The 22801-nt window shown below is 41.6% G+C and overlaps 1 protein-coding gene across 1 annotated transcript in view; it reads right to left on the reverse strand.

Moving 5' to 3' along the window:
* Positions 1-12325: 12325 nt before the first annotated feature.
* The window catches only part of HHIPL1 (HHIP like 1), a 30961-nt gene continuing 20485 nt past the window's right edge, over positions 12326-22801 (reverse strand). Inside the window, exons 5-9 of the mRNA XM_065404018.1 lie at positions 22197-22323; positions 21422-21567; positions 18186-18267; positions 15839-15921; positions 12326-12945 (exon numbers count right to left, since the gene is read on the reverse strand). Coding sequence (XP_065260090.1) covers positions 12326-12945; positions 15839-15921; positions 18186-18267; positions 21422-21567; positions 22197-22323 — 1058 coding nt within the window. The remainder of the gene's footprint in view (positions 12946-15838; positions 15922-18185; positions 18268-21421; positions 21568-22196; positions 22324-22801) is intronic.

Consider the following 22801-nt stretch of genomic DNA (forward strand, 5'->3'; position numbering starts at 1 on the left):
AGCCGGGGCTAGATCGCTCGGCCGGGCGGGTTTCCGACTCCCTGCCGGGGCCTGCCCTTCAGGGGGAAGGCAGAAAGCGCCGCAAGGCTGTGCTTAAAGAGACAGGGCAGCCCTGCCGGCCTCCCAGGCCCTCCCCCGGCAGCGCCCCGGCCCGGCCCCGGCTCTTCTGCCTCCCGGGCTGGGCCCTACGCAGTCTGTAACGGCCTGTCCCGAACCCGGCCCACGTCCACCCGGGGGGAGTCTTGCTGCTCTTCTCACCAGAGGGAAACCAGAACGTTCATAATCACCCAAGGGAGCTGTCAGCACAGGGCAAATTCCACTGAAGGGAGGTGAACGTCATGTGTTATACAGAAACGCAGGACTTTCCTCCCCTTAGATTACACAGCCTGGTTCAAAAATCACGAGTACCACCCCCTCCTCCCCACCACGAGCTTGGCCTAAAAAGCTTTAATTTTTAAAATCAAGATTTTTTTAAATCTTCATATTAAAATATATATATTTTGGGTTCTTTGTATTTGCCTTCTGATTTGTGAACTTTGAGATCACATTCGGGTCATGTTTACAAGCTTTTCGTCACAAGCATAGGAGCAGAAATGTATTTTTTCTTTTTAATTAACATTTGAGATTTTCCCACAATTCATAAGACTGCTGGAGCTGGGGCTTTAAGAGAAAAAACACCCAATACTATGCAACTTGTGATAAAATCCTGAGAGTTGGTCAACCGGGAAACAGTCACTTGATATTTCGTTGTTATGATGTTGGCTGACTTTTTGGGCATTCATTTCATACATCTTGGACAGCAAAGATCAAAGGGCAAAAATCGAATGTGCCTTTAAAAATAAATGCAAACTAATCTTGGACCACAAATACTAAAATGTCTTAATCAGCATCATATGATTATTGCATGACATCACTACAAGGCAGAGCTATGGCTTTCCGGTTTTCTTAACTATGCATTTCTTACCTGAACATATTTGCATTTCTTTCAAGTGTAACCTTAAACCTTGAGTTTCCTTGTTTATTTTGCTTGGTTTTGGATAAACAGACTAGGGACCGAATGGCTAGGTAGCAGTTCTGCAGAAAAGGACCTAGGGGTCACAGTGGACGAGAAGCTGGATATGAGTCAACAGTGTGCTCTTGTTGCCAAGAAGGCTAATGGCATTTTGGGCTGTATAAGTAGGGGCATTGCCAGCAGATCGAGGGACATGATCGTTCCCCTTTATTCGACATTGGTGAGGCCTCATCTGGAGTACTGTGTCCAGTTTTGGGCCCCACACTACAAGAAGTATGTGGAAAAATTGGAAAGAGTCCAGCGGAGGGCAACAAAAATGATTAGGGGTCTGGAGTGCATGACTTATGAGGAGAGGCTGAGGGAACTGGGATTGTTTAGTCTCCAGAAGAGAAGAATGAGGGGGGATTTGATAGCAGCCTTATAATTAATAATAATAATAATTAATGGAGATATCCCATCTCCTAGAACTGGAAGGGACCTTGAAAGGTCATCAAGTCCAGCCCCCTGCCTTCACTAGCAGGACCAAGTACTGATTTTGCCCCAGATCCCCAAGTGGCCCCTTCAAGGATTGAACTCACAACCCTGGGTTTAGCAGGCCAATGCTCAAACCACTGAGCTATCCCTCCCCCCTTCAACTACCTGAAGGGGGGTTCCAAAGAGGATTGAACTCGGCTGTTCTCAATGGTGGCAGATGACAGAACAAGGAGCAATGGTCTCAAGTTGCAGTGGGGGAGGTCTAGTTTGGATATTAGGAAACACTATTTCACTAGGAGGGTGGTGAAGCACTGGAATGCATTACCTAGGGTGGTGGTGGAGTCTCCTTCCTTGGAGGTTTTTAAGGCCCGGCTTGACAAAGCCCTGGCTGGGATGATTTAGTTGGGAATTGGTCCTGCTTTGAGCAGGGGGTTGGACTAGATGACCTCCTGAGGTCCCTTCCAACCCTGATATTCTATGATTCTATGATTCTATGAATTACAACACCCTTGGAATGTTTTTACTCTGAAGTTAAATGTTGTTAAAGTGGTCTGCCCACCTTTGCAGTATCTTTTCTTTGTCAGTGAGCAGTGGTGCCATCGGTACTCAATATTGGAAATGTTCCTGATGACCGTGTCCTCAGAGCATCATAGAAGTTCTTCATATTATTCCTCTCTGCATAGGACTGAATCTCATCTGCCTTGTTGCTTGGCTATGAATATTGCATGACTAATAGACACAACACAGTGACAGCAGTAAACACAGAAGTATTAAACTGCCACCTAGTGGAGCTTTGGAGAATTTGCTAGATAAAATAAAGTGACAAGGTGGATGACGCAATATCTTTTATTGGACTTTTATTTCTGTTGGTGAAAGACAATCTTTTGAGCTACACAGAGCTCTTCTTCAGGTCTGGGAAAGGTACTCAGCCTGTCATAGCTAAATACTAGTTGGAACAGATTTAGCATAAGTAGTTAACACCTATTCTAAGGGACCATTCAAGGGGAAGTGGTAAATTAACACCCCTACAGTCATAGAACAAAAAAGGGAGTGTTTGTGGGTTATAGATTGTTGTAATAAGCCACAAATCTAGTGTCTTTATTAAGGCCATGTCTACACTAGTGAATTTATAGTAGCACAACTGTGCTGATGCTGCTGCACCGCTGTAAGATCCCTCATGTAGCCGCTTTATGCTGATGGGAGAGAGCTCTCCTGGTGATGTAATAAAAACCATCTCAATGAGTGGCAGTAGCTATGGGGAGAAGCTCTCCTGAGGACATAGTGCTGTGCATGCTACCACATATGCCGGCGAAACTTGTGTCGCTCACGGGGGTGTTTTCCACACCCCTGAATGACATCAGTTTTGCTGACGTGATAGTGTAGACATCGCCTTAGACCATGATTTTTAGAGTGTAGCAAAGTTATGGATTTAATCTCATATTTTGAAGGGGTTGTGCAGTTTTCCTTTAGGATAAGGACTAATAGATCAAATATGGAGTGACTGTTTTGTGAAAAGTGATAGGTTTTTGTGTGTGTCTTTTATCATTTTCCTGTGTGAGTTCATTTGAGAGCGTAGTGATTGTCTGGTTTCACCCACATAGTTGTTATTGGGGCATTTAGTGCACTGGATGAGCTACAGCACATGTTGTGATCGCCATGTATAAGTCCCATGTGAATCATCATGTGTTGTGGGGGGTATCGATCATTGTAGCAGTGGAGATGCAGGTTTTGCATCCATTGGTCTGGTGCCAGTTTGTGTTGGTGCCTCCTGGTTTGTGTGGAGCTTTCTTCTGATGATGAGCATGGGAATGTTGGGGGGGCTGTTTGAAGGCCAGAAGAGGGGTTTGGGAAAGATTTCTTTCAGGCTGTGGTCCCCATCAAGTATGGGTTGTAACAGTTTAACAATTCCCCATATGGGTTCCAGTGTACAGTGGGAGGTGACAAGTAGGGTGTGTCGATGTAGGGGTATTTTTTCCTATATTGAAACAGGTTCTCTCAAGGTCTTTGGATGGCCAGTACTATGATGTGATCTACATGTAGGGCTTTAAACTAGGTTTGACGGGGACAGGTGAGCAAATCCCACAGGTAAGTGGGGAACATGGAGACCTGGGAGATGGGTCAGAAACAAGAGGGAGCGTGGGCTATAATGGCAGAGAGAAAGGAGGGTCAGGGCAAAACTGGGAGGCAAGATCAAACCAGTATCTTAGATGCCTATATACAAATGTGAGAAGTATGGGTAATAAGCAGGAAGAATTTGAAGTGCTAATAAATAAATACAACTATGACATTGTTGGCATCACTGAAACTTGGTGGGATAATACACATGATTGGAATGTTGGTGTGGATGGGTACAGCTTGCTCAGGAAGGATAGACAGGGGAAAAAGGGAGGAGGTGTTGCCTTATATATTAAAAATGTACACACTTGGACTGAGGTGGAGATGGACATAGGAGACGGAAGTGTTGAGAGTCTCTGGGTTAGGCTAAAAGGGGTAAAAAACAAGGGTGATGTCATGCTAGGAGTCTACTACAGGCTACCTAACCAGGTGGAAGAGGTGGATGAGGCTTTTTTTAAACAACTAACAAAATCATCCAAAGCCCAAGATTTGGTGGTGATGGGGGACTTCAACTATCCAAATATATGTTGGGGAAATAACACAGCGGGGCACAGACTATCCAATAAGTTCTTGGACTGCATTGCAGACAACTTTTTATTTCAGAAGGTTGAAAAAGTTACTAGGGGGAAGCTGTTCTAGACTTGATTTTAACAAATAGGGAGGAACTCGTTGAGAATTTGAAAGTAGAAGTCAGCTTGGGTGAAAGTGATCATGAAATCATAGAGTTTGCAATTCTAAGGAAGGGTAGAAGGGAGTACAGCAAAATAGAGACAATGGATTTCAGGAAGGCGGATTTTGGTAAGCTCAGAGAGCTGATAGGTAAGGTCCCATGGAAATCAAGACTGAGGGGAAAAATGACTGAGGAGAGTTGGCAGTTTTTCAAAGGGACACTATTAAGGGCCCAAAAGCAAGCTATTCCGCTGGTTAGGAAAGATAGAAAATGTGGCAAAAGACCACCTTGGCTTAACCACGAGATCTTGCATGATCTAAAAAATAAAAAGGAGTCTCATAAAAAATGGAAACTAGGACAGATTACAAGGATGAATATAGGCAAACAACACAGGAATGCAGGGGCAAGATTAGAAAGGCAAAGGCACAAAATGAGCTCAAACTAGCTACAGGAATAAAGGGAAACAAGAAGACTTTTTATCAATACATTAGAAGCAAGAGGAAGACCAAAGACAGGGTAGGCCCACTGCTCAGTGAAGAGGGAGAAACAGTAACAGGAAACTTGGAAATGGCAGAGATGCTTAATGACTTCTTTGTTTCGGTCTTCTCTTCACCGAGAAGTCTGAAGGAATGCCTAACATAGTAATGCTGATGGGAAGGGGGTAGGTTTAGCAGATAAAATAAAAAAAGAACAAGTTAAAAATCACTTAGAAAAGTTAGATGCCTGCAAGTCACCAGGGCCTGCTGAAATGCATCCTAGAATACTCAAGGAGCTAATAGAGGAGGTATCTGAGCCTCTAGCTATTATCTTTGGAAAATCATGGGAGACGGGAGAGATTCCAGAAGACTGGAAAAGGGCAAATATAGTGCCCATCTATAAAAAGGGAAATAAAAACAACCCAGGAAACTACAGACCAGTTAGTTTAACTTCTGTGCCAGGGAAGATAATGGAGCAAGAAATTAAGGAAATCATCTGCAAACACTTGGAAGGTGGTAAGGTGATAGGGAATAGTCAGCATGGATTTGTAAAGAACAAATCGTGTCAAACCAATCTGATAGCTTTCTTTGATAGGATAACGAGTCTTGTGAATAAGGGAGAAGCTGTGGATGTGGTATACCTAGACTTTAGTAAGGCATTTGATATGGTCTTGCATGATATTCTTATCTATAAACTAGGCAAATACAATTTAGATGGGGCTACTATAAGGTGGGTGCATAACTGGCGGGTTAACCGTACTCAGAGAGTTGTTATTAATGGTTCCCAATCCTGCTGGAAAGGCATAACAAGTGGGGTTCCGCAGGCGTCTTTTTTGGGACCGGCTCTGTTCAATATCTTCATTAACAACTTAGATATTGGCATGGAAAGTACGCTTATTAAGTTTGCAGATGATACCAAACTGGGATGGATTGCAACTGCTTTGGAGGACAGGGTCATAATTCAAAATGATCTGGACAAATTGGAGAAATGGTCTGAGGTAAACAGGATGAAGTTTAACAAAGACAAATGCAAAGTGCTCCACTTAGGAAGGAAAAATCAGTTTCACACATACAGAATGGGAAGAGACTGTCTAGGAAGGAGTACGGCAGAAAGGGATCTAGGGGTTATAGTGGACCACAAGCTAAATATGAGTCAACAGTGTGATGCTGTTGCAAAAAAAGCAAACATGATTCTGGGATGTATTAACAGGTGTGTTGTGAGCAAGACACGAGAAGTCATTCTTCCGCTCTACTCTGCGCTGGTTAGGCCTCAACTGAAGTATTGTGTCCAGTTCTGGGCACCGCATTTCAAGAAAGATGTGGAGAAATTGGAGAGGGTCCAGAGAAGAGCAACAGGAATGATTAAAGGTCTAGAGAACATGACCTATGAAGGAAGGCTGAAAGAATTGGGTTTGTTTAGTTTGGAAAAGAGAAGACTGAGAGGGGACATGATAGCAGTTTTCAGGTATCTAAAAGGGTGTCATAAGGAGGAGGAAGAAAACTTGTTCATCTTAGCTTCCAAGGATAGAACAAGAAGCAATGGGCTTAAACTGCAGCAAGGGAGGTTTAGGTTGGACATTAGGAAAAAGTTCCTGTCAGGGTGGTTAAACACTGGAATAAATTGCCTAGGGAGGTTGTGGAATCTCCATCTCTGGAGATATTTAAGAGTAGGTTAGATAAATGTCTATCAGGGATGGTCTAGACAGTATTTGGTCCTGCCATGAGGGCAGGGGACTGGACTCAATGACCTCTCGAGGTCCCTTCCAGTCCTAGAATCTATGAATCTATGTCTGGTGGAGTGTCCTTGTTTGGTGAAGGGAGTTTTAAGTGTGTTAAGGTGTATATCCTGCACATTCTGTGGTATCTGAGGGCCTGGCTGTAGATAACAGATGTTTTGATGTGTTTGTAGATCTGTGAAGCTAAGAGTGGTGAGACGGAGGGGTTCTTGTATATAGTTGTCTGTTATTCCAGTCCCAGGATAGCTAGTGACATGTTTTGTGATGAGAGGAGGTAGCAGGCATAGTAAAGACAGCAGCTTGCACTTGAAAACAATTCACTATCTCTGCACCATATACTTGACCAGTTTGAGGGATGCAGAGGGGTGGGTCTTTGGGACAGTTCTGAATTTGTCAATAAAAGCAGGTTTCCAAATAAGAGGATTTTTGTTTTCTTTTTTAACAGCATCCATCTCAAATAACCAAATGAACATGGTGGCTATTCATTAAGTATCATCAGCATACTCAGCACTGGAGTTGACGATTTAGACAGTCCCTCCTGAAGAGTTTACCATCTAAATCTTCAAAACTGTACAGAGCACTATACGGGCAGAGCCCTGAACTCAGTGCAGGATCAGGGACTATGCAAGCAACATGCTTGAGCAGAGTGCCATAGCCAATGGAAATAAACACTTGTATATTAGTATTTTATATTGGCATCAATAGCACATCACATTGCTACTATAGGGTCTTTTGCAGCATATAGTTACCATAATCTGTGCAAGCATTAGCCTTCCTTTACACATAGCTCATGGGGGTTGGGAGGATGATAGATGCTCTCAGTAGTAACTGCTTGCAGGATTAGGACCATAATCTGTGCTGCCTGTGGGAATATTCAGATCACTTATAACAAGTTTATAGAAGATCTATAGCATCATGGTGTGCTAGAACATTTTTAGGCACCGTAATGCAGACATTACTCTGACAGAAAATGATTGCGTGGAACAACAATGAAAATACTCAGGCATTTGTCTAATGGGAGGTAAATGGATTTTACTGTCACTGAAAACAAAACCTCACCCTATAAAATTTGTCTTTGCTTTCTCGTTGGTGCTTCCTTGTCTGTTTAATGGTCTAGTGTCATCATAGACTAATCATTGAGCAACTACAGTTTACAACAGACAGAGGCCTGGTCTCTGCCCCCAAGGAATTTAAAATCTAGTATATAGAGCATGTAATCTCGTGCTTTCTTACTGTGTGATGGCAAAGCAAAACTGCTCCACTTATCTATGATTTTAAAATGTGCCAAAGGTTTAAACATATTCAGTTTATATTGTGATACACAGCAAGCAAAAGGCACTAGCACTGTGTGGTATTATCATGGATACATCCAGCTCAGCTCAATGCTTTATAAATAACTTTGGGGATAGGGAATATAATCACAGGTTTAAAATAGAAACAGGCTAACCTTATATAAAAATATGCAACAGTATAATAAAAAAAAAATCCATCTTGGTGTTCTGATGGTCAACTGTCTTAAAAGCTGATCTCCTGGGTTTTACTATTATTACTGTGTAGATTTGTATGGTACCCATCACTACAGTTCTAGAGTGCACATTATCTGGGTTAGAGTAAGAGCAAATAACATTTCCCCCAACTATAAGTACACAACCATGGACAGGACCCATTACTGGAACTCTTGCATTACATAGTTGCTTCTCTGTTATTAATCTTGTACATGTCATTTACAACATATGCAGGAAAATATTTGCTTGTAGGCGAACTCACCTCAATTCATTCGTGCAAAATGCTCACATCAGAAGTGAAGATGTAACATTTTTTTCAAATATATCCCAAAATTTCAAAAATTAATTTTAGAATCTGGGTTTTTTATTTATAAAATACACGCTGGTTGGCACCCTCTGGGTTTAAAAATTTTTTCATGAGAATATCTGGGAATCCAGCTTTTCTGAGAGGGCATCCCAGTCCCTCAGACACCACTCTCTGGTTGTTCAGTGCAGAGAACAATAAGTGATCCCTTTTCCCCCTCAATCTCACACACACACAAAAATAAAGTTTAAATAACTTTAATTTGGGGTGTGACTATCCAGCTAATGCCAGGAAATGTGCCACTAAGGCTGAAATTCTGTCCCTGACTCATACCCTGGTGTCTTTGTTTTCTTCCATTCTTTGACATGTTAAAAACAGCGTGTCACTTGCAATGCTAATACTCAATTTCCTGAGGTTTGAGTCAGAGCCTTAATATTAATTAAAGATAGTTTGGGGGGGGGGGCAGGTTCTGGGCACCACCAAAATTTCTAGAAACCTGCTTGTATTTAGTAGTGTAAGAAATGTGTGGGCTACTGTTTATACCCAGCAAGCTGATACATGGGAAGTGGGCAGGGTTCTCACTGCAGAATTCTGCTCTGCATATTTCTTAAAAATCTAAAACTGAAATTTCACACAGATGAAATAGAACTCATTTTCAAACTATTTTTCTTTCTTTTGGTGGTCCAGGACTCCTTAGCGGCTAAAGAGAACATATAATAGCTTAGTTTTGAGATATATTTACATTACCAGATAGAGGATAAAAACATCTCAATTTATACAGCATGTTTCCTCCTCAAGGTTCTTAAAGTGTTTCAGAAACTCTGCATACACATACAGAGGAACTGCAATCCAATATTGAAACGCAGCCACTTCTGGGTTGGAAAGAAGCAATTGTTTAACAGCACACAGCAACACTACAACAGTTTAAGGCAAAGTCTCTGGGGAAGCCACATAACACATGAATAACATATCCACAATTGCACTGTGGTAACTGACAGTTTAAGGTGCTGATCCTGCATCATGGTCCACTAGCACAGAGGTCTGTGCATTGGCATATTCTGATGAAGGAATAGGACATATCTAAAACTAAATTTATATGTGAACTGTGAAACAAGTGAAGCAGTGAGCATTAAAAGAATGACAAATACTAACAATAAGAATCTTATTAAATAGCTGATGATGCATCAAATATTTAAATGTACAGGTATTTCAAGCCTTTGGCATCAGAGGCTCTTTATTTAAATGCTGCAGAATTAGAGAGTGAAATACATAGATTTTTAAGGCTAGAAGGGATCATGATGATCAGGAATACTTACCTTCTCTGTTGTATGAATATGCATAGAATGCACGCACTCACTTTCTCTTTGTCTATGCTGCCCCCCAAGTTTTCCCACCGTTGCACTTCCTCTGGTGGAAGCAACTGTGGGAGCACAGCACTGATGGGAAACTGTCAGGGAAAAATATAATAGACGGTCTCTGTTTCGAATACTGTATATTTTCTCTATACGCTGTGTGGCATCCACATGCTTCCCACAGCACACACTGGGACTGCAGAGCTTTGTATCTGAAGTTGCTGGTGTCAGTTGTCATCACCTCTCCCGTGTACCAATAGAGAGGTGATAGCCGTGGCCTTGAGTATTCCTTACGTTCTCCTCTCCCAGCAGAGAATGAATGCCACAAGGTGGCAACAGCAGCAACTAGGAGATGCTGGTGATCAACACTGACAGTCCTCGATGATGAGGTAGCATTTACTTACATTCTGCTGCCAAAGGCTCCAGCTGGCGAAAAGCAGGCGTAAAATAAAGACTTTAATCTGAGGAGTACTCAATCACCTGCCCCTCTTTGCCATGTTAAGATTCCTCCCCACCTTGTCTTTGGCAAAGATACTCAAATCATCCAGGAGTATTCTGGGATAGCTTTAGTTCACGTGGGCCAGAACCTACCCACAGATTTTAAGCAGAACGCCCCCTCAAATTTCCGTTTAAAATTGAACAGCTATAAATTGGATTATAAAAAAGAAAGGGGAAGGGGAATTTTTTAAAACAAATGTTAAGAAATAATTTATATTTCCCCCAACCCGCCCAAAAAACGGTTGTATGTGGCCCAACGGTTTTATAGACAAATTTACAAAGGGCTTCTCTAATTGTTCCCAAAACAATCTGATACATCCAAACTGAGTATCCCCAAGTTTTCAACAGCTGCACCTGGTTACTGGATTGCCGTGAAAAAAGCCTTGACGACATTTTTAGTTTTTTGCGGCAACAAGAATAACATTCCACAAAAAGAACAGGAGTACTTGTGGCACCTTAGAGACTAACAAATTTATTTGAGCACAAGTACTCCTGTTCTTTTTGCGGATACAGACTAACACGGCTGCTACTCTGAAACCATTCCACAAAAGGCACGTTACTTCTTTGTTTTCCCCTTTTAATTTGATTAACATGGAACAGAAAGTTGTAGTCTGTGCTACTCCTTTCATCATCTCTGCTTACACACTGACGCCATTCTTTACCATCAAGGATTATTTAATTATTTCTTAATATATTTAAGAAATTTCAGGAATGATCATTTTAAACCAATTTATTTAGCATCTGGAGTTGTGTTTTGGGTTTGAAAGGATGTGGTCAGCTTGGATTCTGGGCTATTTCAACAAAATTAGTCAATAGTTGCAGATTCTAAGTCTTGCGTTTGAATTCTGCTGGCTGTCTTTACAAGTACTACATATTCCCTTTTTAATCTTTCCCATGTTGCTGTGTGAAAGATACACAGTAAATAGAAAACGGACACTGAATATAAAGTGAAAATTACTGTACATAAAATGAGAACAAAAACTATTTTAAAAAGTGAGAGAGAGAGAACGTGTCTCCACTCATTCAGTTAGTGCTACTTATGTGTTACTTGTATAAAAAAAAAAAAAAAAAAACAACAATTCAGACAGAAGTGTGAGATTTTTTGAAGCTGATGGTGTCCCTTTAAGGACAGTACATGTGTAACAGGCCTTGTTCTCTATGACATTGCCCCTTGTGTAGTCATTTACACCTGTGCAAAATGGGTGTAAAATGCTACATTTCTGATTTGGTAGCATTTTGCACCTGTTTTGCACAGAGGTATGTGGCTACACAAGGCTCAAGGCAGGGTACAATCAGGACTGAAGTGTCTCCATAACTGCAGTTAAACTGGATTAGAGCCACCATATGTACTATGGGCTGGATTTGCCTCTTGCTTACAGTGGTGTAAATGGGAGTAACTCCAGTGAAGTCAATGAGGTTACTCTGGTGCAAGTGAGATGAGACAAGACTCTCTGAAATTTCAATCTATTTGTAGAATTTAACACATAATTCTTCCAGGCACTACAGTGACTCTGGGTAGGATTCCTTCCTCATGTAAACAGGTGTAATTCCCACTTTAGTCAATACATTTACACCAGCATAAAAAACAGCTAGAGAGGAGAATCAGGCCCCTGTCTTCATTTTCCTTTTTAAGCCAGAGCATGGAGATTCAGCACTAAGTTATCTCCATGTTCCACAACAAAACACACAGACTCGTAGATGCTCAAAGATCAATGTTCAGTTTTTTGTACAGGTGCCAGAACAGTTAAGCAGGCAATGTGAAGGTTTGGATAAACAAAACTTTAAAACACTGCCATTTGGGAATGTTTTTCAGCAGAATGCTGCCAGACCTGGCTGGGGGAACGCTGTGCTATAGTTGCATCTGAGATGACAAAGGAGTGCATCTTTCTATTTCATAATCGCTAACATGAGGATGTTTCTGTTTCTACCTGTAAAAAAGAAAACCCTGATCCCCGATCACACACATGCTCAAGCGATTATGTTCTGTACATTCTCTCTCCTCTCAGCACACACATTATAGAATGTATGGGGACAAGACTGCAAGATTACTTAAATCAGATATAGCATCCTCAGGGCTAAATATACTGTATTCAATACATCCACTGTTTAAAAGGGGGGAAAAAGAAAGATGAGTTTAGTCCAGTTCTACCCTCCCATTCCTCCCAATGTGCTGTTATTAGTTTTCAGTTTATAACCTCTTCATGGCTACATATCACTCCTGCATCTTCTTTGTGGGAGCAGTTGTTTTTGCCAATGTCTGCGTGTGTGCATTCCAGCAGGTTCTTCTCCTGCCCAGTGCACTCAACATCATCAAGAAGAATCCGAAGCGAATGTCCTTCCCCAAACTCCGCTCTCTTGGTTGCCTTGACAACATAAGGGAACCCTAACTGGCGACACACCACAGTTGCCGCCTTGGAGTTCCACAAGTCGTCACATACAGTGCCCCACTCTCCACTGATGTAAATCTCCACCCTTCCCCGGTCCCTTCCTCGTGCTTGCCTGTTCATCAGTCGCACTGCACCACTCAGGAGCTGTGGGGGAGACAGAGTGCTGGGAGGTTTGTTTTTCCTTCTCTGCCCTCTCCTTTCCCCACTCTTCCCCCCTTTCCTGGACTTCGGGGGTTTGGTTGTTGGTGTTCTGGAGGTCACCTGCACTCTATTTTGATTCCTTAGAAGGTTCAAGATTTGTTCCACCCAGTCTGGAGTAGTGGCACGGGGTGTTTCGGAAGTTGGCCTACCCCTCCTTGGGGCTTTGGTGGTGGTCCTTAATCTAGGCCGTTGGGTTGGTGTTTTCACAATCAGTTCTTATTGGGGGAAAACCAGAGGTAACAATAATGAGTCTATAAAGCTAGTACAATAGTTTAAAATGGCTACATAAAAACAGTGCTAACTTATAGCTCCACTGTATTTAACTTCTCTAATGGAGTTTGCTTTCTTGATCTTGTTGAGTAGTTAAACCAACATTGCATCAGCTAAAAGTTTCCAGTGCTTTTAAGAATGTCTGGCTGCTGGAGATGACTGCACTGTTCAATGCCAATAAATAGGACAAAAAAGGAAACATTACCAGATTTCCATGCACAGTTTACTGACAGAACTTTAATGCGTGGACACATCAAGAGTCAGACTTGCTGAAGACTTCTGGCAAGAAACAGAATTCTCTCCCTGTACCTCTTGTCCCTGCAGAAAGCATTTTTAAAGACATGCTTCTACTTCTGCTGTCCTCTTCATTACTAATGATTGGATCATTACCAGATTGTGAGAGCTCCAGCCTCCCTACTGTGCCAGATACTTCAGTGTGGCTGGAATCACAAACATTCACAATCAATTCTCTCTGGTAACTGGAACGTGCAAAAAGAGCCGAGTTGCCAGGACAACACATAAAACAGTGGGTCTTTTTAAAACAGCCTTGAACTGCAAAGGGCTGGACATATTTTACTGTTGCAGCTTCCAGGAATTACTGGACTTGCTTATTCATTCTATTTTTAAGTTAAAAATAAATATAGGCTAGTCAAAGGGATAGTTGCTTTATTCAGAATAATAAATCAACCAAGTAGCTCTCACAATGTTATGCATATTTGCAAAGATGTCAAAATTCTGCTGTTTAGCCTACGGACTTCCCCTCCAACCTCACTCATTATCCTTTTTAATATACAGAGGGGAAAAAGTGTCAAACACCACCCTCTCCTTAATAACCCACATTCTAGACTGGCCAAGATTTGGAGGGACTCAATTTTTGGAACATCCTCCCAGAATCCCATGTGTTGGCAGGGGGGTCCTGTTTGTAGCATGAAAAGCATTCCCTATTCTGAAAGCTCAGTTTCTGAAGACAGAAAGAAATTGGGGAAACTGACAATACAGAGAAGAGATTATTACACTCTGGAAACTTACACATTGTTGGCTTTAGGGCCTGATCTCGCAATGTACTCAGCAATTCTGGAGCTCACTAATTGATAAAGTCTATCATTATGCAATACTACATTTAGTAACAGGCAATCAGTAGGGACTGGAAGGTTTGCGTAAGCCAGAAGTTCAGCTGACTATCTGACTAAACTGAAACTTTTGAGAGCATTTCCCTCATCCTTTCCCAATCTCTAAGTAACAATGGCTCAGATCCAATCTCTCCCAATGAGCTACTTTCCAGTCCTCTAATAACAAGATTTTTCACCCCCTGAAGTGCTTCTGCCTATTCAGAGGTACTCCAAAATCCACTGTTTTCCTAGTGGAAAGCACTGTAGAATTCAAGATTCCAGGGCAGAGATGGCAACAGGCAGGGTTTAAATTTTCACAATTTCCCAGAGCCTGAGGGCTTCTGCCCCGCAGCCACAGGAGGAGGCGGGGCTCAGGGCTTCTGCCCTACCGGAATATTTACCCGAGCTCCGCTCTGAATGGCTCCGGCTGAATTTAAGCCCTGGCACAGGGAATCCACGCTGCTCTTAATGAGACAGCCATATCACTATCTACCACAGAAAGGGAAGATGGGAGGGAATAGGAAAAAGTCATGTAAGGAGGGACAGTCTAAGCTGAATGTTTAGTATGTCTATCCTAGGAACTTCTATGGCCTCCCACCACCACAGTATCAGAGTGCCTCGCAATCTTGAATGTATTTATCCTCACAACACTGTGAGGAAGGGGAGTGCTGCTATTCCCATTTTACAGACGCGGAAGTGAGGCACAGAAAGACTAAGGTGAGGTCTATACCATAAACTTAAATTGGTATAACTACATTGCTCAAGGGTGTGAAAAATCCACATCCCAAGCGATGCCGTTATATCAACCTAACTCCCAGTGTAGACAGCACAATGTCATAGATTCATAGATTCTAGGGCTGGAAGGGACCTCGAGAGGTCATCGAGTCCAGTCCCCTGCCCTCATGGCAGGACCAAATACTGTCTAGACCATCCCTGATAGACATTTATCTAATCTACTCTTAAATATCTCCAGAGATGGAGATTCCACAACCTCCCTAGGCAGTTTATTCCAGTGTTTAACCACCCTGACAGTTACGAACTTTGTCCTAATGTCCAACCTAAACCTCCCTTGCTGCAGTTTAAGCCCATTGCTTTTGTTCTATCCTTAGAGGCTAAGGTGAACAAGTTTTCTCCCTCCTCCTTATGACACCCTTTTAGATACCTGAAAACTGCTATCATGTCCCCTCTCAGTCTTCTCTTTTCCAAACTAAACAAACCCAATTCTTTCAGCCTTCCTTCATAGGTCATGTTCTCTAGACCTTTAATCATTCTTGTTGCTCTTCTCTGGACCCTCTCCAATTTCTTCACATCTTTCTTGAAATGTGGTGCCCAGAACTGGACACAATACTCCAGAGCTTCTCCCGTCGACACAGCTACTACCTCTCACAGAGGTGGATTAGCTATGCTGACAGAAGAAGCCCTCCCATCAGCATAGGTAGTGTCTTCACTGAAGTGCTGCGGCGTTTTAAGTGTAGACCTGCCTTCAGTGACTTGCCCAAGGTTACACAGGAAGTCTGTAGCGCGGCAGGGAATTGAACCAGCCTCTCCTAAGTCCTAGGCTAGTGCCCCAACTATCCTTCCACTCCTTATATTAAAAAGGAGTAGGTAGAAATAAATTTTAAGGATAGACTGGGGCCAAGGCTCTGGATGGTTTGCACATCCAAAAAGACAATGCCGGTTTTGAGTTTATATTTATGGATTAAAAATAAGGAGCAACAACAATACTCACTCTCCTTTGGCACAAACTTTATGAGCCTGCTTTTCACTTTCACTGACAAAGGCTCAACCCGGCATTTTCCTGGGGGTGCTCTCCTGTGAAAGAGGAACACAGACAATGCAGGATGAATTGCTTTCCAATGGTATCAGCAGCATTCTTTGTTTCCATTGCTTTTCAATGAATTTCACACTTGTGGAAAAAAGTCTATTTAAATGACCCAAATAAACTCTTACATCCCACCTCACAAAATCCTATTCACTCTGTATAACAGAGAGTTCAAATATTCACAAGCATGTGCAATATTTTGATAGCATTTTCTTTATCATTGCTGGATCCATCAAAGTACAAATCATTGGTGGGTTCAAGCAATACAGAAAGATATGAATCAAATTGAACAGAAAAAAGCATACAGCTACACAATGTTTGTTAGATAGCTGAAATGAATGTCATGTTCACATGCAAGTTTCCAAGCCATCTCCATAGAAACAAGATGGCATGCAATCATTTATATATTTAAAACAAAAATACACTTCACTTTGGACCACAATTCACACAATAGAAAGGAGCCAGAAAGAATGATTTAAAATGGAAAATAAAAAGAATCTGGAATTTGTCACTGACAGCAAGTTAACAGTTTAAACGGCATCATAGATGCAATTCACTTCAAATTAGATTTTTATATTCAGAGTCCCTTTTAAAGAAACATTCTCCTAAAATGCTACATTCATTTGACTCAAGCTTGTTTGCCATGGCAGTGTCCCTCACTTTTGAGAAGTTACACCCAGTACATAGCCACTTTTTCCTCTGATATTTGGTTTGTTATTTTCAGGGCTTCTGAGGATTTTCAAAGCAGTGCAACAGTTGGATAATGCAGTCTATTTGCATGCACACATGCAGCAAATAATCCCTATATAATTAGAGTCGTTTGCATCTGCTGTGTCTGGAAAGAAGACTGTAGTAGCCAGACATGAAGACTAGCTCTCTCACTTATTGACTTGTGGATACTATACTTTTGTAAGCCCTTACACAAATCTTTATTTTTCCACTGTTATGCTCTATAATGAGTATTACTAAGGAGACCTTCATTTATAATTTATAGATTGCCTGTTGAGTTCTGTTTTTCAAAATTTTAAATGTTTCTATGTGGTTTGATACTAATAAGCATTGTACTTTGCATTTTAAAAAGTGATGCCTATGGTTTTAAGATGCTGGTTTGTACCATGGAAACGGCAAGCATCTTTTTAATACATTCTGTGGCATGCAGGAAATATTCTAAATTGTTTCAGTTGATGGGCAATAATACAATCTAAAAAGTACTAGTCTGCAAAGGAGTCAGAGAAAAAAAGAGAAGGGTGAAGTTCTGGAATTCAGAAACTACCAATATACAATCAGAAAGTAGAGAGATATTCTCTGGAAATATGGAGTTTTCCCATGCAGATTTGAAAAAGATGCTCAGAGAGCTGATGCCCAAATTTAGTTTATTTTAAATAAACACACGTCTTAAAAAGCCTACTGGGTGCATTTATCTGAAGGCATTATTTGGTCCTTTAATAGTCATGTTTTAAGTAAATTAAAATCTATAAATCCTCCCCAAGATTCTCCTACATTGTTAATGTGCCAGATACAACAACTTCGTGCAATAACATAAGATCCCGAAAGTGAAGCCCTAGTCTTCATGCCACTGTCCAAGCTAGTTCCACCATTACACCAAAAGCATAAATGGCAAAAAGTAAATTCAGTTTTTATTTTATTTTTTCTGTTTTAGTTATAGAAAGTGGTGGTGCTAATATCAGGCTGGGCTGCGCCCTTTAATTCACATAGAGAGGCCCCTCTGTGGACATGGATCTCGCACCTCCCCTGCAGAAGATGTCGGCCAGCTGCAGAAGGCACTCTGTGGAGGTGGGCTTCGTGCAGGAGGGAACAGGGAGTAGATGGGCCTGTCGGGAACATATCAACCACCTTAACAAAGGCAGCATCAGTTTGGGCAGAAGTCGTGAGGCTCCATTGTCCCCTAATACAGCAGCCTCTGAGAGACTCGAGTCCTACAAAACCAGCTGCCTGCTTTTCAAGCTGACACTGAATAACCCTTACATCCAGGTAAGGTATACAACCCCCTTCAAAGCAAATCCATGGATCACCCACCAATACAGACTCCAACTCTGTGGAAACCCGGAGCATCCACTAGGAAGCTTGCTCACAACTCTCTAATATGAAGCCAGTCCCTGTTTACACTGGTTTACTCTTTAACAAGGGACCAAGGTGAAACAAGAGCAATTTATTTCAGCCATAACCATCAATCACATTTAAACCCAGGTCCACTGAACCAAAATGTAGATTTTGTAACAAGAGCATCTCTTACCGTGAGGTGTCTACTATTTTGTAAACTACTCCATTGGGAGCAGTGGCACTTGGTACTCCAGTAGACATGAAGTAAAGTTCCCCTTAGAAAAACAAGTAAGAATTACTGTCTGGGAAGAGAAACCTGTCATGAAACCTATGCATCCAATCGAAAAGACTGAATACAAAATACAACAAACAGACAGAGAATGGGCTACGTACCAAGAATTATTCTGTGAAAATATTAAAATAATTGGAGAAAATAGATTTTTATGAGGACAAATTTGATCAAATAAATTAGTTACAGATTATTCATACAGCTCTACCTGACAGAGAGAATTTTATGTCAAAACTCACTGATTTCCTTCACACACACTTCATTCACCAGCCTACCTGCTGGAAAGGCTATACTTTGGGTTCCTCAACCCTGCCTCACAGTGACTGGCTTCAGGCCTGCTGCTGAGGATATTCTCTGGGTTACCCATCCCCAAAGTGCAGAGAGAAGGGTAGAGAGAAACAGGCACAGACCTGCTGGTTGGGAGAAGCCTTGACCTGCCAGACCCCCTAAAGCACCTCCTATGCATGCAGTGAAGAGGAGAAGGGGAAGCAGCAGCAGGAGAGTTGAGATCAAAGAAATCATGGGTGTGGGTGGGAATCAAGGAGAAACCTTATGTGCAAAATCCTGAGGTCTTTACTCTGATTTTGCTTGGGTATAATCCCAACTGCATAGGGAGCCTCAAGATTTGCTCCTGGATTTTAATCAAATTTTGCCAGGACTCATCAATAATTTTTCCAGACATTTAACCTGAAAATAGTCACTGCCCTACTAATGAGGTTAACTGTGCACAGGACCCAAGCACATAACCTGACTTTTATGCATGCAGAACATACCCACCCATACACTAGCACCAGAGAGCTGATTTGGGACCTTCCTTCAATTTTATGCAAATGCCACAAGTACACCAAAAAACATTGTGGTTTGCCATTGCACAGGAGCCTGTTTCCCACTCGTCAAAGTAGTAATCCTGAAACCAAGCATTTTAGTAAGGGAAGGCCCACTCAAATAACTGACTGATAAAGTCAAAAACAAACATCTCCGGACAGCAAAAGGGCCCAAGAGAAGATTATACCCTGAACTCAGTAGAGGAAAATATTAATTTAGTGATACCTTTTCTTTCCATTATACTGAAATGAATACATAGGAAGAACTAAACCTGTTAACAGATTACAAACCTGATACTCCATTGCACCTTGTACAGTCACTTATTCCAGTGCAATGTAAGTGTAAAAAGCTACAGAATGGTGGTATTTTACATCCACTTTGCACTCCACTGGGTACGTCCCCACTGTGTTTTAAAAAACCTACAGTCTTGGGTTTGCGCGGTGGTGCTAAAAACAGCAGTGTAGATGTTGTGGTTTGGGTTGGAGTGCTGGCTCTGAAGCCTAGGGAGGGAATAGGCTAATTATGTCAATAAAGGGTTTTACTTTTAAATATAAAAAAAGGGGGAAAATTGTACATTCAGTTTTCAATTGCATCCAGCCTGCATGAATACCAAACATTGTCTACTCAACTGTCCAGGAACAACAAAGAGTTATAAAAACATACCTCAGGGATTGTGGCAGGAGTTATTGTGATCAGAAGCCAACAAGACTTACATTACAATGGCTAAGAGCACAAACTCCTAAATTTCAATGTAGTGCATGCTGCTGCTTAGCAACCATGCTAAACATTTGTGGAGTGACTCTAATTCGTCTACTGCTATGAATTGAACAGTGTGCTTATCCTTACTTCAGTCCCACATAATTAACAATATGAATGTACTAACAGTTGACCAATGTCAAGTTTCCCCTTCAGATCCTCTTCCGCCCCCGTTTCATATAATAAGAAATCACTGTTGTAACATACAAAGCCAGTAGCTTATCCTAAAGCCTTTCCACAAATAAAATTATTTAAAAGCGAGACCTGCTACCTGAGCAAAACTCTCATTGACTCCAATGGAAGTTTTGCCAGAGTATGAACCTAAAAGCAAAGATATAATTGTTTGCAATTCACACATTGCAAGATACTAAAACAGTGTACAACTTCCATTCTGTTTCACTCCGAAAGGAGATTTACAATATTCAAGGCCGGTATGAGCAGGTTTCACTCTCACCGCTCATTGTGTCTAATTTTCTGTCAGCCATTTATAGTGTCCAGTCCAGATCCCTAAATGAGCCAAAAGCATAAGCGTGTTGTATCAAATACCAGACTCCTTCCATTTTTACCATCAACCTGGTGGACACCCAATTGCATGTACACTGCAATTAAAAAAAAACCTTGGCATTGAATCTCAGAGCCCGGGTTAATTGATTCGAGCTTGCAGGGCTTGGGCTGTGGGGCTAAAAACAGCATTGTAGACATTCAGGCTTGGTCTTTAGCCCAGGCTCTGAGAACTTTCTCCCTCATGGGATTTCAGAGCCCAGGCTCCAGCCTGAGCCTGAGCCCAAACATCTACACTGCACTTTTCAGCCCTGCTGCCCACGCCTCATGAGTCTGAGTCAGCTGACCCTGGCCAACCCCAAACTATGCTGTGGTTCTTTTACATTTCCTATGGCTTTTTCAAATTGGAGATTAATGTTCCCTCTAAGTGATGTTTTAATGTATTTGTCCCCAGGCATTTGCTCCCCTCCAAATGACAATGGGGCAGATGGTAATGCAAATGGATCTACAGTAAAAATAAATACATTAATAGGCAAAAATAACAGGAGTACTTGTGGCACCTTAGAGACTAACAAATTTATTAGAGCATAAGCTTTCGTGGGCTACAACCCACTTCTTCGGATGCATATATCCGAAGAAGTGGGTTGTAGCCCACGAAAACTTATGCTCTAATAAATTTGTTAGTCTCTAAGGTGCCACAAGTACTCCTGTTATTTTTGAGGATACAGACTAACACGGCTGCTACTCTGAAACCTGTCATTAATAGGCAAGCAACCCTCTCCCAAAACTGCTGATGGGCTCATCATTGCATGATACACTGGCCATTTAAGGAATAGTACACTGCCTGAAAAGCATGACAATTGCTTTTTTGTTTTTGTTTTTGGTAGCTGCGAGAACTTGGGAGTCCAATTTTTCAATGTTTGGGCACACTCTGGATCTTACCTGAGCTACCCTCCAGAATGCGTGCTTCTTAACCTAAAAAGGTATTCTCATTCCAAGGTGTTTTGCTCTGAAGATAAAATACAACCGCACTGTTCAGTGTAATACTATATGATTACCTGCTTCATCTTCAGCAAAAGAGATGATGTACTGATAATAATTATTGATAAGCCCAGGGAACACGCAAGTTTGTCCTGTTCCCATGCAAATTTCAGTGTACTGCCATTCTCCAGTAGAACGCTTCTCTTTCAATGACATTAAACGTCTGTGAGACAAAAAATAATTTGCATCAGGCAACTGGGACAGATACTTTTGATCTAATAGTACCAAATGGGATAATTAAAAGAGTGCCCAATCCTATGACGGATGTGTGCTCTCCACTCACATTAGATTCAATAGAAATGAAAGGGGATGAACATTTAATAGGACCAGAAGCATTAAGATACATAGACACAGACTCTCACGGGTATTTAGGTGCCTAACTCCCATTAATTTCAAAGGGAGTTAGGCACCTCCTGTGACTGGAAATACCTCCTGTGGCTGGACAGTACAATGCATTAAAGATGCACCAAAATACAGAATGGTCATTTACTCTCCTTTTATGGTTTTAAATCAATGTCAAAGCCACATCCATTCACATGTACTGACACCAAGTGAATCAGCAACATCTACTGCTGTTGTGATAATCATATACCTTCACAACAACATGGAATAGATTACATGAAAACATGTTACGTGAATCATTTGTAATATGCAATAAGGGATTGCACTCAGAATAAACCAACCAAAGAGCAGTAAGTCAGCGAGGGTTACACTGCAGAAGCATTTGCAGACGTATGGAGCAAAATGGAGGATTTCAGCTGTGGGTAATGCTTGCTGAGCAACTGGACTTACCCATTCATAAAATCACCAAATATGTACAGCCCATTCAGGTTTGGAGACTCACAACCCCGATAGACATAGCCTCCTGTAACAGATTTCCCCATTTTGTGTGGATAAGCATAAATTGGAAGCACATCATCTGTAGAGGGGAGAAGATATTGTGTCTTGCCTTGTTTTAAGTAGGATACAGAATAGCTTTTCTATCAATAAAATGGTAGATAGTTACTAGACAGGGATGTGTACTATCAAGTTCCCATCCAGCTTCTTGTTCCGTGCTAAATCAACTACTGAATGGAGTCAAAATTTATTTTTATTACACTTTGGCCTTTTGGGTCTCTTCTCCCAAATGGCTGTGATAACTAGGGGCTCCTTACTAAGAAACTGACCCAGTACTTAAATTATTTTGTACACTTAGCGGTGGACCTAAGGGCTCTGTGATTAGCTCCATGCTGTCATGGAAGATGCCTAGCTGTATCTCTGAGCCTGGTCTCTCCCCTCTAGAACAGGGCTGCAAGCATGAAAGAAACGGCATATTCACAACCGTCAGAGGGAAACTCTCATGTCACTCTGAAGCAGAGGAACTTAACCTTGAAGAGCCACAAAATAATTGCGGTGAG

This window comes from Emys orbicularis, chromosome 4 (genome assembly GCF_028017835.1).
Source record: "Emys orbicularis isolate rEmyOrb1 chromosome 4, rEmyOrb1.hap1, whole genome shotgun sequence".
Taxonomy (NCBI): domain Eukaryota; kingdom Metazoa; phylum Chordata; order Testudines; family Emydidae; genus Emys; species Emys orbicularis.